The following is a 17944-nucleotide window of genomic DNA, read 5'->3' on the forward strand; positions in this document are numbered from 1 at the left end:
TTCTTTGCTGGGAACCTCCATGCCGAACCATTTGTCAAACGGTGTGTCTTCGACTTCGAGCATCATAATTTTGAATGATTTGGAGAGTATGCTTTCAGCATCATAGCCCATGCCTGACGGAGTTGGACTTTGGGGTCTTGGAGCTGGGCTTTGAGACCCTGCATATATTGGATTTACTATTTGCTCTTCAGATCTTTGTACTCCAATAACAGAATTACTCCGCTGAATAGGCGTCGATGTGGAAGACCTCAGAGGTAATGGTTCCGATAATAAAGAAACTCCTGAATAGGATCTCCTTTCTGCAATACTTCTGCTTCTCCCGAAAGAAATTGCTACTGATCCTTCGTTTGTTTGGACAATTGATTGAACAGTAGTTGACTCTTCTTTCTTTGGTGGTACAGCTTCTTCAAGAATCCAATTGTCAGGCAAATTAACCTGATCTCATTGGATTGGTTTTGGAACTATCAAGTTTCCTTTTGACATATTAGTCACAAACAAAGTAGTAGTTTCTTTTGGAGAGATCAACTTTGTTGCACTGTCCCTCAAATTAGGGACTACTGTGTTCATTACTTTGTAATGGATTCTGTAGATCAAGATTAGATATTCTGATCCTGGAGCCATGTCATATCCCATTGTTTTTATATCAAGAACCAGGATTCTCATAATATGTGGATCTGTGAGAGACAACGTAAGATTTGGAAAGCATTGAAAAAAAATTGGTCCATCACAAAGAGAGGATTCTACCACTCCTAATAAGGAGTCATTGAATTTATTGTGCCGTTTGTCTCTGACACAAAGCATCGCGGCTGTATTAAGCCCTAACCTGGTTGCCGGTTTTACCGCAACTTGAATCATTCCTATATGTAGGAATATTTACTGGTACGTGACGTTGTCACCCAAGTCTTCTCTACGGCTAATATAATAATAATAATTATAATAATAAATATTATTTATTATATAATTAAAAAATAAAACATCTTGTGGCGCCTACCACAAATATGACTGTGCAATTCATCGGTTTGATTTTAAATTAAATTAAATAAAAAAATTTTAAAATTAAATTTTAAAAATATTATTAAATTAAATTAATTATTAAAATATAATTAAATTAAATTAAAAATCAATAAAAATTGAATAATTAAATTCGATTAATCAATTATTTAATACATTTAAATTAAATAAAAAATTTACTAATTTAAAAATATTAACTGAATTAAATCAAATATTTCAATTAATCATAAATCAAAATCGATCAGTTTGATTTCTCATTTTAAATTAAATTATACTCTCCCTAATTACAAAGGGACCATAGTTAATTACAAAGGGACCATAGTTATAAAGGAACCATATCGAGTCATTTTTAGTAAATAGTACTGAGTGAAACATAAAATTTTAAATATTTTACATTTTAACAGTAAAAACCTAAAAATCTCAAAATTCATATATTTTCAGAATTTAAGATTTTCAACCATAACAAAATAAAAAAAAATATAAACTATCGGAATTAGTCAACATTTTAATTTTTTATATTATACTTGGTCTCCAAAACCGTCCAAATCTTTTTTGAGATATCGTGATAGCACATAAATCACATAAACGATATGTCATAGAATTGAGAAGATGGGCCTCTGCTTAGAAATTCATCTTCCTCATACTTTTTCCTTGCTTGTTTGACTTCTTCAGTATCATTAGGTTTTGGTGGGGGAATATTATTAAAGAAGGATTCAGGACATAAGCAATCTTCAAAGCAGTGAGTATAAATAACATTTTACCTCCCCAACAAGTAAAATTGGTGCTATCAACTTCACTTTAAAATTGCTGGTACTAAAACAATAGATAAAATAAAAAGCATCTGTTGGTTTTGAGGCATGAAGAACTCTATCTTTAAAGTGATCTTTCCCCTCTCATATTGCTGCAGACTTATGGCAAATCTTTCCAGGATACAACGAAACCAACCAAAACCTGCAAGCAGCACCTCCTGAAGATTTTCTTTAGAATATTTCTTGACTAATCTTGCAGAAAAAAAAAAAAAGGAATACAAACTGTTTACAGCAGTTTATATATGTTGGTTTGATGAACCAACACAAATAGTCACAACCAATTTGGCTCTTAAAAACTAACAATAAACAACTGAAATAAATTTTATAATTATCCTTTAGATTTGAATAGAACATAATTTAATCAACTTGTATTTCAATCTATTCTAGCATATTTGAATCATCACAGCTAGTGCAAGATACAAAGCAAGTCTCTTAATTTCTGGTGCAAAACATTTCATGATTAAGTAGAATATATAATCAATGTGCAAATCTAAATTTATATGATACCATAGAAAAAAATGAAAACTCAGTTGTTCAACCTCAAACCAGGTGAACCTGTAGAAGTGATAAATGATCAAGATATTTTAAATGCAAAATTAACGGCTAGTTGTATATCTTTGAACAAAGTGAACAAAAATGAAATCTAGTATAGAAAAGAATAGAAGAGCGGAAAATCTTCTGATGTATTTCAAGTTCCAACAATCGAATTTAAAAACTCAAATAAATGCAAAATGCGCCAAAAAAATAATACAAGAAATTCAAAATTGAAAGTATAATATAAGTAAAACAGATTCAGGCATGACAAAGTGGACAGTTTAGTCTTGTCAATGCTGAAAAACTCAGCATGCAGCATGGACACATTTTATTCATTCTTATTCATGAAAGAAAGACAAGTTGATCCCCAAGAGATCAAATGGTACCAAATCACATGGAACGCCAGCCTTCTTATCCAAGCTCACCCATATGAAAATCGGCCTATCCCCATATCTTCAGCTTTCTGAGAAAGTAATTTGACAGTGAAAGAATGAGCAATCTTGTGATCTTTTAGGTACAAAAATAATGTATAAAATATGTATTAATTTTTGTCAATAAATGTTTACCATTTCCATAAATAATGCTTGAATGGTGTTATTAAGGCTGCTTTCCCATTCCCATTCCCATTCATATATATGTGGACCTGTTTGAACTCTCCATAGATGCGGCGTGCTTACTTCATGAGCAAAAATCTTCATATTAGGGCATTCTACAATGATCACTTCTTCCATAGATGGGAAACTGAAGTTCAAATTTCCAGAGCAGAAGCTAGAGAGGCTTGGTAGATGTTGAAGTTCCAAACATTTTAGTTGGCTGAAGCAAATCTCATTCTCTTCTTCTTCTTTATCTACTTTAACCACTATGACTTCTTGTATCAGTTCACATTCCTCTATCTTCATTTTTTCAAGTCGCTCAAGACTTCTCGCTGTTGAAGAAGACAACAAATTTACTAGACCTTGGCAATTTGATACCTGCAGCTCTGTTAAATTTTGAAAAGAAACAGAGGATGCCACTAATACTTGCAATTTACCACATTCCATTACATTTGAAGTGTCCAGAGATTGGAAAACTGAGATTAGTTGGGCGTCCCTGAGATGCTTGAGCCTTGGCAGTTTAGACAAACTTAGTTCTTTCAATTTCACAAGTGATTGGAGATGTATTTCCTCGCCAATAATATCTTCACAAAAAATAATATCTTCGAAAGAAGCATCACTCAGAACAAGCTCCTCCAGAATGGGTAAACTTTGAAAGAAATGAGATGGCAAAAGTGTAGAGTCACTAGAAATACATGTCAACTCAATGCCTTTCAATCCACACAAGAAATCAGCTTGAGATGTTTGAGAATCACAGATTCTTTATGGTGTTACATTCCACTCTTAATTCTTCTAAACTTGGAATGACAACCTAATAAACCAAATAAACAGTGATTATAAATAGGGATATATGAGATCAAAACATTAAGAACATATGGTTCATCTTAGAAATGGAATGTAAATGAAAACAAACATCTTAAAGATCCCAGTAAATTGAAATTCTCCATTTTTTAGGCTAAGAGTTCGAAAAATCAAGAAATTAAACTTTTTAAATTTTTTAAATTGAGCTTAAGTTCAAACTTCTGAATTAATTTGGATAAAGCAACTAAATTGAAAATCTCCAATTAGTACAATGATGAAATTGAACAAGAAATTAAACTTATTATATAGAAAACTGACCTTCCCACCAATTGAAATATTGGAGTCCTCCTCGTGAATTCTTTCTTCATTTCCCTCAGCAATCATGCTTAGATCTTGCTCTTGGCAAAATTTAGAAGCCAGTAATTCCATGTTTGGACAGCCAACTATCTCAATTCCTTTCAAGGATGGTAATTTCAGAACATCACTTGCAGAATAAAAACTTGATAAGCAAGGCAAACACTCTAGAATTATGGATTGCATTGATGGAAATATGGTATTATCCTTCCCTATTTCCTCTTCTGCTTCTTTTATGATGACATGGTCCACCAAATTACATCTTTTTACTTCCAAATGTTGGAGATTTACAAGACCCGAAGCCATGGACAGAGTAAATATATTAGTCAAGCTGCTACAATTCTCAACTTGCAACAACGTTAGGTTTTCAAAGCTCATAATTCCTTGAGGATCCTTGTTCCACACATGGACCAATGTAGGCAAATCGATTAACCTCAATTCTTCTAGAGACTTTAATAACCCAACATCACCTTCATCAGCATTTAGCCCTTCTAATTCAAACAGCTCTTCTACTGAATCACTGTAGGCAAATCGATTAACCTCAATTCTTCTAGAGACTTTAATAACCCAACATCACCTTCATCAGCATTTAGCCCTTCTAATTCAAACAGCTCTTCTACTGAATCACATCTTTCTACGGCCAGCTTTTTTAACAAGTGCAAGTGCTTTAGTACATTCGATGATATGGCATTTGAGAAATATGCACACTCGTCCACCACCAATCTTTCCAAGTACTCGAATGGAAATTGGCCATGCCATTTTTCTTTCAGCATGGAAAAGTTGGAGAGTTGAACATCATCTATCCATTCAAATCCAATCTACAAATAAAAAATATTGCATTATTGGGGAACAATAAATATTGCATCATCTAACCAAACATATTAGCACAACTGAGTTTAATAAAGAGAGAAGCAAGAGTTGGTAAGTACTTACATATTTCATGTAAAGTTGTTCAATGGTCGCATTGAGATTGCCTTCCCATTGAAATGTTAGATTGAATTTGTGGCCTGTGAATACACCATGTATCTTTGATGCGCTCAGCTTGTTGACAGTGAAAATTCTCAACTTGGGACATTTAAGGACAATCACTTGTTCTAAAGATGGGAAATTGAAAGTGTAACTGCCCAAGCAGAAGCATGTGAGGTTCTGTAAATCTTCAAGTTCTAATGTTTTCATTTTACTGAAAACAATCTCATCGGTTGATCCATCCTCTTGAACACCTCCTATTATTTCGGTCAACATATTGCAAGATCTTACAATCAATGTCTCAAGTTGTACCATACTTTTGGCCGCGGCTGATGTAAAAATATTTGCCAATGTGTTGCATCCATATACTTTTAGAGTTTTTAGATATTGCAAAGACACGGAGGATGGTGCTAAAACAATCAAATCTCCACAAGACTTTATCTTAAGAGTCTCAAGAGACTGAAGTAATGGTTCATGCAGTTGGCCATCTGGATTCCATATATGCTTCAAATCAGGAAGATTTTTAAGCTTTAAATCTCTTATTTGTGGAACTGTAGTGATATCTTCTTAATCACCACCCAGTCCTTCAAATGGAAGTAACTCATTGAGAGAAGAATCAAGAACTTCAAATCTTTCGAGATTAGAGAATATTGGAAGTAAACTAAACAGAGGAACATGATATTTGTTTAGAAAGAAACTCAATTCAAGAACTTTTACTTTGGAAAAGAAGCCTGTTGGAAATTGAAATCCAAGTATGGTTATGGTAGACTTCTTGTCTAAGGACAATTTTCTCAAATTTGGAAACATCTGCACATCAGCAAATAAAAAAATTTCTAATTAGTAAAAGATTGTTAATGATAAATCCCCTAGATGCTTATAAAAATTCATAATATATTTAATTAATTAATATATTAATAAGAAAACAATTTCTATGTTATAATAAACATGTATTAGTATAAATGGTAGCCTTATTTTTGTATAAAGCCTTATTTTTGTATAAAATTTTTGAAATGTATTTATAAGCTTATATGTTAGTAAATTTCAATGATCCAATGAGTATAAATTTAAAAGTTTATTGAAACAATGAAAAATATAAATATTTTATATTATCATTAAATAATTTCAGCACTTTTTTATAATTATTTATTTATTAACATGGTTTGACGTGCAAAATTTATGTTCTTTTTATTAATTATAAAATTATAATCATCTTATTAATTAAAATTTTTAAGTGGAAAAAAGTACAAGAAATCGACATTTTAAATTTACGAAATATTAATTTATATATAGATGCAAATGAATTTGAATTTTAGATTTTATAAGTTATAGATAATCAATTATAAATAATTGTTGATACATTTTAATAGTGAAAATAGAAAATTGATTTTTTTTTTATTTTAACAACCTAATTAATTAAGAATTTTTAAGGAGAATAGTAAAATATATTAAGTTTTTAAATTTCTCTAATATAAAGTTAGTTTTGAGTAAATTAAATTCTTAACATATAATTTTTTTTTTCTATATCTTTTAATGAAAAGTTTTGTATGATTTTTTTTGAAAAACACTTATTTTAAAAAAAAAAAATGAGAAAAAAAAGTTAACATTATAAATACTTTTTAAATGTAAAAATTATTTAAATAAAATAAGCTGACGTATAAATTAGTGTTTTTATACTTCTCAAATGCAATATTTGAGAAAAGAATAAATAGAAAACTAACCTTATAAAGAAAAGGTGTATGAAGGTGTATGAAGCTCATCAACTGTGTTCACTAGTGTTTGTGTGGCAAAGATATTCTTTAAGCTTGTACATTCATGTATGCTCATCTACTCCAATAATGGACATTCCACATTACTCCATCCTGAACACAATCTGGAAAATTCAGATGCCTTAAAATATTGGTAAAATGTCTGATCCCACAAAAAAAAAAGGGAAAAACAATGAACTGACTACTTATCATAAACATATAACATATAAGCATACAACAGATATCATGAAAATTAAGAAGAAAGCATAAGAATAAATATGCAAATACCATTTCTGCTAGTGTTGCATTAAGGTTTCCCCCCCAACGCTGTTGATCTCCCAGGAGTATTCCTCGTAGCTTTGGTGTATTTAGATCTCCGAAAGCGAAAATCTTCATCCGGGAGCATCCCTTGACGGTAACATTTTCTAAAGCTGGAAAATTGAAGGCATTATTGCCGGAGCAAAAGCTGATGAGACCAGGCAGACCATCAAGTTCCAAACATTTCAGTTTGTTGAAATTAATAATCTCATCCTCTGTATGATCATCTCCATCGCTGGTCACTATTTCTGTCATCATACCGCAATCTCGTACTGTCATTTTGGTGAGTTGCACCATGGACTTGGCTGTGGCCGCTGTTATCAAGTTTGCCAATCCTGCACAGTACCTCACTTCAAGAGTTGCTAGATTTTGGAAAGATGATGAGGATGGTGCTACGTTGATCAAACTACCACAATTAAATACACTCAAAGTCTCGAGATACTGAAGAAGTGGTTTCAGTCCAGAGTCTGGGTCCCATATATGCTTTAAACTATAAACGGCCTCTAGCTTCAAATTTTTCACTCGTGCAAGTGTCCTGGCATGTTCTTCTTCTTCTCCAGCAAGTCCTTCATATGAGAACAACTCTTCTGAAGTATTTGGACCTTCTACCAAAATTGTTTCCACAGAATATAATCTTTCAAGGAAACCAATTATGAAAGGGCGTGATTTGTTCTGTAAGTTGGTCAAAGTAAGCATTTTGAGTTTAGAAAAGAATTGTCCTTGCTGTATCGCAATCAAGTCCTTGTGCTCTAAAGTCAATTCCTCCAAGTTGGGACTCATCTATGCACAACAAACAAGTATAATGTTAAACTAATTAAAAGTATAATGTTAAACAAGTATAATGCTGTAAGGTAATGGTTAATTAGTTATTAAATATTTAAAAAGATAAATAAATAATATATATATATGACATGTACACTAATTTAAAATTAACTAAAATTATTTTAAAAGTTTGATATAATTATAAAAAAAATTAAAAAATTTAGATATAATATTAGAAGTTTGAGCTATAATTGCATTAAACTTAAAATTTTAGCTTTTGTTATTTAAAATTGAAAATTTTGTTATAATTATCATTAAACATAAAGTTTAGCATTTGATATCCAATAGGCGGTTTGAATATATTGTATTGTTTATATTTTTTATGTTTTCTTTAAAAAAAAAAATAATTTGAAATATTTAAGGAAATTTGAGGAAAAAAAAATTTCAACTAATATATTATGAAGTAAAAAAGAAAAGGATCTTACCTTTTCCAAAAAAAGTAGGGGTTGTCTGCCCTCTTTCTGTATTTCTTGGGAACTGAATTTTATTATTTTGTGACAATTACGAACATCCAAACTTGTCAATTTCTGACATTCAAAAATGTGTGTCCCTGGAAACAGATAGTTTAGAACATCGCAATCTGAAACTTTAACTGATTTCAAATTTTGAAAACTAAAAACTCCTTGTGGATCCTTCTTCCATATATGCTTCAACGACCTCAGTCCATATATATTTAGACTTCTCAGCTCAAATGCTTCATTAACATTGAACCCTTCAAGTTGATATATCTCTTGCAACGAAGCACAACTGCTCACATGCAACTCCTCCATTTTTCGGAATCTTTCTAAGATATTTGATGGAAAAACAACCATCAATTTCTGGCAAAAAGAAACATTCAACGATTTTAGTTTAAAGAAGGAATTTGCCGCAAGTGGGCTGTGCCATATCCTTTTCAACTCATTTATGCCGAAGAGACTCAATCTCTCCAAGTTAGGGAAACCAACCTGCAATACCAAACACACTCACTGATTTAGTAAATGCGAGAACTTCAACATAAACATAAGTTAAATGAATATGAGACAAAAATGTAATCGTTCGAGGTGATGTGAAGTGGAGACCTATCGAATTAAAGTCTTTTAGTCAACAGAGGGATTAGGCCTACCTATTAATGAATGCCATTTGACTATAGGATGTCCAAATATGTACGCACTTATGCATGCTTAAAGAGAGAAGGGTAAAATTAATCACCATTCCATTGAAGAGAGATTGAATTTCAGCACTCTGATTCTGATTCATCTCTGTGTCATCTTGTGTTTCCATCATGCCTGTATGAGGGACACTGGGGACCAAACCCATCAATGCATCGCAACGGCTTATGTTCAAGTATCTAAGAGATTGAAATTCAATTTGATATCCAGTGCAGAATCTAATCAACTCTGGAAGATTCCAAAGTGTCAGTTCATCCAATTTAGGGAAGAGTATCTGATTCAACCTCTCATCTTCCTCTTCTATAAATTCCTCTGTTAGTATTATTTCTTCCATGGAACTACAAAAGGAAATATAAAGTGTTTTGAGCTGAAAGAGTCTTTTAACAATTGAAGCTGTAAATAAATGCTTCAACTCGTTGCAGCTAATCACAGACAAGCTCTCTAATTTTGAAGAAGTTGCAGAAAGTTGGTCGTGCCATATCTTTTCACAACTAACTGAATCTAATTGAAGATGCTCCAAGTTGGGGAAAGAAACCTACAGCAGATAACACCTTTATTTGAAGCACTACTTTTCTATGGAAATAAATAGAAATGCTTTACGAATCAACAATGAATTCCCTCAAAAATGTGAAGTCTTTAATATCCTTTCTTAGTTTTGGAGGCAATTAGTCAATTTTTTAAGTGGAGGCAATTAGTTAATTTTATATATTCTTACACCTCTCATACAAGTAAATCTTGTATAACTTAATAAAATAATAAAAATAATTACTTCAATTTAAAATTAAATGTATAAATCTTTATATTTTTTTTTAAAAAAATAAATATTTAAGTATCAAATTTGAAAATTTCTTAACATAATTTGTTATAATCCAATCATAAAAAATACAATTAAAAATATAAAGTAATTCTTAATATGTTCTCACTAATTACAATAATTTAAAAATATTCATTAAATTTTATCATAAAAAATATATGAGATAACTTTAAAAATAAAATATAAAAATACTTTAAATTAAATTATTAAAATGAAAGGATAAATTAAATTAAAGCTGGATTCTCTGTGTGTTTAAACGGACCTACTATTTATTAATTTTAATCATTTAAAATTTAATAATATTAAAATATTTTTATATATATGTCTCATTTAAAAATTTATATTATATTATTACAATCATTTTATAATTATTTTTCTTTAAAAAAATGGTCAATCAAAAAACATAAGGATCCCTCCTACTTCCGTCAGCTTTTTTTTTATTATTATTATTGGAAAATCTATCCATTTGGTGAGAGAATCTTTTTTTTTTTTTTTTAAAATCTGCATTAAAGACATGGCTACCGCAAATATTTATGTTAAATTTTGTTTTAGTAAAATTAAAAAGGTAAAAAAATAAAATGAATTTTAAAAATTATTTAATGACGAGAACAAAAAAATTATGTAATTTGTGTTGAAAATTCAAATTTTATTTTAAAACTTTTTGGAATGTCAAATTTAAAAAAAAAAAAGAATTTTTTTTCAAATTTTTGTATTTGGCAAAATTAATAATATAAAAATTCAATTTGCTGAATTTTTATGAGAATTGATTTTGAATTAAAAGTAAATCTTACTAAAATTATTAAAACTTTGCATGAAATAATTTCACTTAAGATTATTTACATCAAAATTATTTAATTAACCATTGAAAATTTTATTTATTTTTAATTTTTAATTTTAAATTTATTTTTTTATTTTTAATTAATTATTAATCTTTATAAAAATTATTTATAGTAACTATTAATATTTAATGTATTTATAATTAATATTAAAAATTTATTATATTATTTTATTAATTTAAAAAAATTATATGTTTAATGGTAAAAATTATATAAAATTCAGATTTTAAATGTTATAAAAATATTAATAATGATTTTTTAATGAATGTGGTGAAAATAATTATTATTTATAAAATTAAATATTTATATTTTGTTTAAAAATAATAAAAATGATGAATAAATTAAATTAATTTAAATTTTATTATTAATTTATCAAATATAAAATGAATTTTATTACATTTAAATTGATTCCAAATAAATGAATTTTTTTTTGAATAGAAATAAATTGAATTTCTAGAATTTAATTTTTTTTCTTAGAAGAAGCGCATATCAAATAAGAGTATAGTGTTTTTAATGAAAGAGAATGTGTGATTCAAATTTCAAAATGGTCAAATTGTTTTAAAAAAATATGTTAAAAGGAGTAATAATGTAAAGATATAATTTTTAAATATGAAATTATCACAATTAATTCATATTTATTGTTTGATCAGCTTATTCATATAATATACTCATAAAATAAATTAAATATGAATAATCAAAAATTATAAAAATTATATTCTGGTGAATATCTTCTAAATTTTCATAAACAATAAAATTATATTTAATAATGAAAATCATAATATCTATTTCGTTTTAAGAAATTTAAAGAGATTTAAATCAACAAAATATAGTGTAATAAATAATAATGAAATATAATTATTTATATAATTTTTTTTAATAAATTATTAATGATAATGACTAATAATGATTAAAATATTTAAAAATTTGAAGATTAATCTCAAATATTGAATATATATCCAATAAATAAAAAATGCATACGGAATTATGTTAAAAGGCTAATACACGCATACCGTTCTGCTGAAAAGTGATAAGTAAGTATCAGTCTCCCGTTCTGATAGAAATTCCTCAATTTTCGATGACGCCTTCATTTTGGTGTGAAAACTTCTAAGATTCGGAAGATTTTGCAAATTCAACGAGCGCAAGCAATTGAATTCAAGTACTTCATTACTGTTTTCATTTTCATCAATAACAATAGCTTCCATTTTAGGACAATCTCTTACTTCCATTTCCTGTAATTGCAAAAGACACTTGGCGGTAGATAATGAGAAGAAATGCGTCAATCTCTCACAATTTCTCACTTGTAAAATTTCTAATTTATTAAAAGAATTTAGTGTGAGTCGGCCATGACAAATCTTCTCCAACTTCATTAAATTTTCTAAATTCAAAGAGACTAGAATTGGAAAGGCATCACATTCTGTCCACTTTGTCGAATCGATGATATGTTGAATGACATGATTATTTTGGACTCTGAAATACTTCAATTTTGGAAAGCCGTCCCCGTCAATATCATACAACAAGTTCTCAGCCTCCCTCACTTCATCTAAGCATAAATCTTCAGTCTCCCTCAATAGCACTTTAATCCCGTATCCTGAATGAATGCATGCCTTGAGCTTAAGTTTCAGCGTTCTGGAGGTTTTATAGTTGCCATCCCAGTCCCAGTTATCCCCTATCAGTATTCTAAAGCTCTGCAAGCGGCCATTGGAGAACAAGTGTTTTGGTAATATCTTGTCATCCAGTATTTGCATTTCCGAGGTAGTCAACTGAGACAACTTTTCCAACTCAGCAAGGCTTGCATTGTTCCCATCGGCCTCCCACTCAACAAAGCTGTTACTCATGTACAGTTCTTCAAGCTCCGACAGCTTTGATAAGGCATTTGCTGGAATCATTTTGAGTTTGGAACAATTGCTCACATCTAAGACTTTTAGTCGAGTCAGTTGCTCTATTTGTCTGGGCAACTCAACGACGTAGGAGTTTGCAAAACTAAGAACTCGTAGTTGCTTCAAGTCTCCAATGATAGCTAAGTCGTCCAGTTGGCATCGATGCAAGCAAAGGGTATGAAGGTTGGATAGGAAAGCGAGCGATGAAGGGAGGGACACAAAATGAATCCCAGTAAAATCCACTACTTGGAGGTTTCTAATGCCCTTGAAAAACTGATGTGGGATTCCCAAAGAAAAAATTTCGGTAAAAAGGAGTAGTGCCTCTGCTTTTGGGCACTCCCATCCTTCGGGGAGATTTTCAATATCACAATACGGCAGAGAAATTCTGGTGCAATCCTTATTTGGGAATTTCATCAACTCCCTGCCACTTGTAACTATAAACGCATGTTGCTCTCTAGATGCAATCAAGAGAGCAGTATCTCGAACAACATCATGGATTTTTACGAATCCATACACGTCGCCATCTTGCAATAAGCTCTGCGCTTTAAGGGTATCAATCAAACTATATACTTTGTTTCTTGCTCCCTGGACAGTGGAAATGTTCTTGAATAAACTAAGACCAATAACGTATTTCAGCAAGGACTGGATTTCAATATTAGATTGTCCTAACAGACCACAAAGCAAGAAAAACGACTTGACTTCATTGCTGCACAAATTATTGTAGCTTGACTCCATAATCGTGTGCACTTTCGAATAGATTTCTTCGTTGTCAAACTCGGATAGCTGATTGAGCTTATCATTCCACGCGTATAACTCTCTATTTCTCAAGTCCGTCGCCACTGTGAGCAGTAGCAGAGGCAATCCTGCACATTTTTTAGCAATTTCTGCGGCGATAGGGGGCAATTCTGAATCTTTAGCACCTGCTACAGTTATTTCAAACAAACTCCGCGCCTCTTCGTCCTGTAGAACGTCGAGCTTGAATTCTTTCTGTGTGCCCATCTCGCGAGATAACACATCTTGTCCCCTTGAGGTGAGAAGTATTTTGCATCCTTTGAAACCATCTCCAAAGGGAATTCCTACTGCATTTAAATCAAGTGTTTTCCAAATATCATCAAGAATTATAAGTACCTTCTTCTCTTTCTCCAACTCTTTCTTCTCTTTCTTCTCTTTCTCCAACTCTTTCTTCAACCTCTCATACAGCCGATTAGCTCTTCCAGGTATTTCCTCCACATCAAATTTCAAGCCCAGGATATCAGCGATCTCCGATTGAATTCTTCGGAGTTCTGGTGTTTGATTTACAGCAACCATAGCCACGACGTCGAACAGGTTCTCTTCTATAGCTTTTCTATGGACCTGTTTTGCTAGGGTGGTCTTACCCACACCTCCAAGTCCATACACCCCGATCATATTAAGATCTGGATCTAATAGTGCATCCATAACTTTCTCCAAGAACAACTCTCTTGAATTCAAGCCCTCACGAGCATATACTGACGGGGCAACTATCTGCTGTAGAGGGGGACGGAAGGAAATTGAATCAAGGTCGCCTTCATTCGCCAGCTCATGAATTGCCAGAGCTTTCTTCTCTGCTTTCTTGCTAAGCTGGTAGCGTGTTTTCAAATCAGGACATAATCCAACGAAACACCTCTTTTTCGCTTGTTCTCCGCCTTGGATACATTCCTCAGCTTCTTCAATAGCTTTGTCTGCATCGATCAGCCACTTGTTAACACTTTCATAGATCTCTTCCCCTTTCCTTGTAGCCTCCTCAACAGCCTGCTTCAACTTGACTGTTCTGTTCTTCAATCTCCCAGCCTCATGATGGAGTTTCTCAACCTTGATCTTGTGGGTGAAAGGGTAGCTGATATGTCGTTTGATTGGGACGACAACAAATTCCTTGATGGGTTCTTTAATGACTTCAGTGAAGATGGAGATAAAGATATCGATAACCATTTTGATTTTTTTTTTTGAAATCTCATAGCAAAAACAAAATAGATCAAGAAATCAGAGTCTAACAAAATAAATACAAGAAAGGACCGCTGAAATCAACAGAAAAGCAAAACAGTCGCTAAAGAATTAGAGAGCTAAATGAAGAGAGGAAGCAGAGAACTAACAGAGAGATGGAGAAGCGATGGTTATGGATGAGTAAAGGTTGGTGAATACTGAATACAAGGGAGGGAATGCAGGAGTTGACGAGCGATGTCTTAATTATTGCTTTAATTTTATAATTAAATTAATCATATTAATATGTTAAAATAAATAATGTGAAGTTAAATTGTTAATACATAATAAATTAACAATTTAAATCAACAATTTTATACATTAGTCTTCCACTTTTTATCTTCATTTCTCCTTTATCGTTCCTTTTATATGATATTAAAAAATTATTATTTAATTTTATAATATAAAAATATTTATAATTTTTTAATTTTAAAACTATATTAATATTTTAAAAAATTTATTAGTTAATTTTTTTTATTAAATATAATAAAAAATTTTAAAATACTTTTGATACAAATATATTAATTAATAAATTTTTTAAAAATTTAAAAAATTAATTAATAAATTTTTTAAAAATTTAAAAAATTAATTAATAATTTTTTAAAAAATTTAAAAAATTAATTAATAAATTTTTTAAAATTATAAAAATTAAATAATAAAATATTTAACAGATTAAAATTAATAAAATAATTAATTAGTAAATTCTTTTAAAATTAAATATTTAATATAATTTTTAAAATTAAAAAATTAATCAATAAATTTTTTAAAATTATAACAATTAAATAATAAAATATTTAACAGATTAAAATTAATAAAATAGTTAATTAGTAAATTCTTTTAAAATTAAATATTTAATATAATTTTTAAAATTAAAAAATTAATTAATTAATTTTTTATATTATAAAAATTAAATGAATAATTTTACCTATGATATTTTGTTTTAAAAATTTTACTATTTAATTTCTATTTATTAAAAAAAAAAACTTATAAACTTATAAATAGTAGACTTTACGCGTAATATGTTTGGAGAAAAATTATTTTTTTCATAAGTTTATTCAATAACTTTTACGTGAAGTTTATAATAGATGGAATAATTATAATTTTAGACGAATAAAATATAAAAAAATTTAAACAATGGTGGATATATAAATTTAAGTCAAGAGTCTGAATCCAATTTAAATATAATACATATATTAAGTATATTTTTTATAAAAGTTAATAATAATATAGTAAAATTATAATAATTCTTATTTATTGTTTATAAATTAAAATTTAAATATTTAACCTATTATCTATTAAATTTATATTTTCTAAATTTAAATAGTCCATGAAATCTATTAAATAATTTACTGTTACTCATAAAACACTTTTATTATAAAAAAAAACAAAATTAATTCTCTAAATTTAAATAGTTTAATTTAGAGTAATAATTAACTTCCTGAAAAATGTTTGATTTAATATTAGAGCGAGGTTAACTATTATCCTGTTAACTTTTCTTATGTTTGACATAATTCACGTCGGATATTATTTAATATAAAAATTATTATTTAATTTTATAATATAAAAATATTTATAATTTTTAAATTTTAAAAATATATTAATATTTTGAAAATTTTATTAGTAAATTTTTTTATTAAATATAATAAAAAATTTTAAAATACTTTTGATACAAATATATTAATTAATAAATTTTTTAAAAATTTAAAAAATTAATTAATAAATTTTTTAAAATTATAAAAATTAAATAATAAAATATTTAACAAATTAAAATTAATAAAATAATTAATTAGTAAATTATTTTAAAATTAAATATTTAATATAATTTTTAAAATTAATTAATAATTTTTTTTATATTATAAAAATTAAATGAATAATTTTATTTATTAAAATATTTTAATACCAGATAATTTTAAAACTTTTAAAAAAATTTATAAATTTAACTATTAGTACAAAATATTTATAGATCGTAACTTTACACGTAGTATTTTAATAGAAAAAGAAAAATTACGAAATAGATGAAATAATTATAATTTTAGACGAACAGAATATAAAAAAATTTAAGGGTGGATATATAAATTTAAGTCAAGAGTCTGAATTTGATTTAAATAAGCGATCAAAGAAAAATAAAATACATAAAATAATTATATATTAAGAAGAATATTTTTTATAAAAGTTAATAATAATATAGTAGAATTATAATAATTCTTATCTATTGTTTATTAATTAAAATTTAAATATTTAACCTATTACCTATTAAATTTATATTTTCTAAATTTAAATAGTCCATGAAATCTATTAAATACTCTACTATTACTCATAAAACATTTTTATTATAAAAAAAATAAAATTAATTCTCTAAATTTAAATAGTTTAATTTAGAGTAATAATTAACTTCCTGAAAAATGTTTGATTTAATATTAGAGCGAGGTTAACTATTATCCTATTAACTTTTCTTATGTTTGATATAATTCACGTCGGATATTGCAGGAAGATATATTAGCATAGTATAAATTTTAATTTAAAATTAATTATAACTAAATGAAATTAAGTATTATCTCACACTATAAATCTCATTTAATCTCATACTAAATGTACTTATAATAATAAAATTAATGTATAAAATTAAATTAGATAATGAGTAAATAATTTTAAAAAAATAATTACTATTTGGAGTATTAAAATTTTGAAGATGAAAAGTAAATATTTTAAATTGTAAAATAATAGTTAAATTTATTTTTTAAATAAATAAAATGAAAAATTTCAAGATCAATAATAAATTTTAAGATGAATTAAATTAAATATAAAAGTTCACCATAAAATACTAAATTTATGAAATAGTATTTTAAAATTTTTTTTTTTATTTTAGTAATATTTAAAATTTAATAACATCATATTTTTTCAATTATTTTAGTTTCCCTTGTCCATAATTAAATAATTGTAGAAATTAAATCTAATATATCTTAATGTTTTATTAATACAAATTAAAACATGAAATAATACGTTTAAATTTAAGTTATTAATCTTAAAATTATGTTTATATTACTTAATAAATAAAATTCAAAATTTTATTTTTTTAATTTTGAGTGGTTTTTTCAATAAATTATAAAATAATTCACTTCTGATAAATTAATGAAAGTTAAAAAAATAAATTATTGTCGAAAAATAACTTGTATCTCTTAGTCATCATTAAATAAATAAACAAGAAATACTATTTTCTTTATCATTGCAAAGATAATATTGCATTGTTAATGTCATAAATGGAGAAAGCACATAAGAAATTAGAGATCAGTCTACCATTCAAGAAAACTAAAAAAAGCAATT

General features: G+C 28.0%; 2 protein-coding genes across 8 annotated transcripts in view; both read right to left on the reverse strand.

Annotated features, from left to right (window-relative positions):
• Nucleotides 1-17944, reverse strand: part of LOC110618489 — a 150636-nt gene that overhangs the window by 59159 nt on the left and 73533 nt on the right. For 4 of the 6 annotated variants that reach the window (XR_006351264.1, XR_006351263.1, XM_043958451.1 and 1 more), the window contains exons 7-8: nt 4643-4920; nt 4067-4535 (exon numbers count right to left, since the gene is read on the reverse strand). Coding sequence is in view for 3 of the 6 variants with exons in the window: in XM_043958451.1 (XP_043814386.1) it covers nt 4067-4535; nt 4643-4920 (747 nt within the window). In the remaining 3 variants the exon portion in view is untranslated. Of the gene's footprint in view, nt 1-2447; nt 2818-2920; nt 3759-4066; nt 4563-4642; nt 4921-17944 lie in introns of those variants that run through there. The other 2 variants (XR_006351265.1, XM_043958450.1) reach the window with 2 other exon arrangements.
• On the reverse strand, nt 5588-14936 carry LOC110625497 (disease resistance protein At4g27190). Of its 2 annotated transcripts, XM_043958458.1 has the most exons (7): nt 13805-14936; nt 11762-13774; nt 9142-9636; nt 8379-8897; nt 7102-7911; nt 6787-6927; nt 5588-5875 (listed from the first exon to the last, which is right to left on the reverse strand). In XM_043958458.1, exons 1-6 carry the CDS (start codon nt 14573-14575, stop codon nt 6889-6891), a joined length of 4647 nt encoding a protein of 1548 aa, XP_043814393.1. In that variant the 5' UTR covers nt 14576-14936; the 3' UTR covers nt 5588-5875; nt 6787-6888. The 2 variants fall into 2 exon arrangements, with proteins under 2 accessions (XP_043814393.1, XP_043814392.1); XM_043958457.1 differs by having other exon boundaries at nt 11762-14936.

The sequence above is a fragment of the Manihot esculenta genome, chromosome 7 (assembly GCF_001659605.2).
Source record: "Manihot esculenta cultivar AM560-2 chromosome 7, M.esculenta_v8, whole genome shotgun sequence".
NCBI classification, from domain to species: Eukaryota; Viridiplantae; Streptophyta; class Magnoliopsida; order Malpighiales; family Euphorbiaceae; genus Manihot; species Manihot esculenta.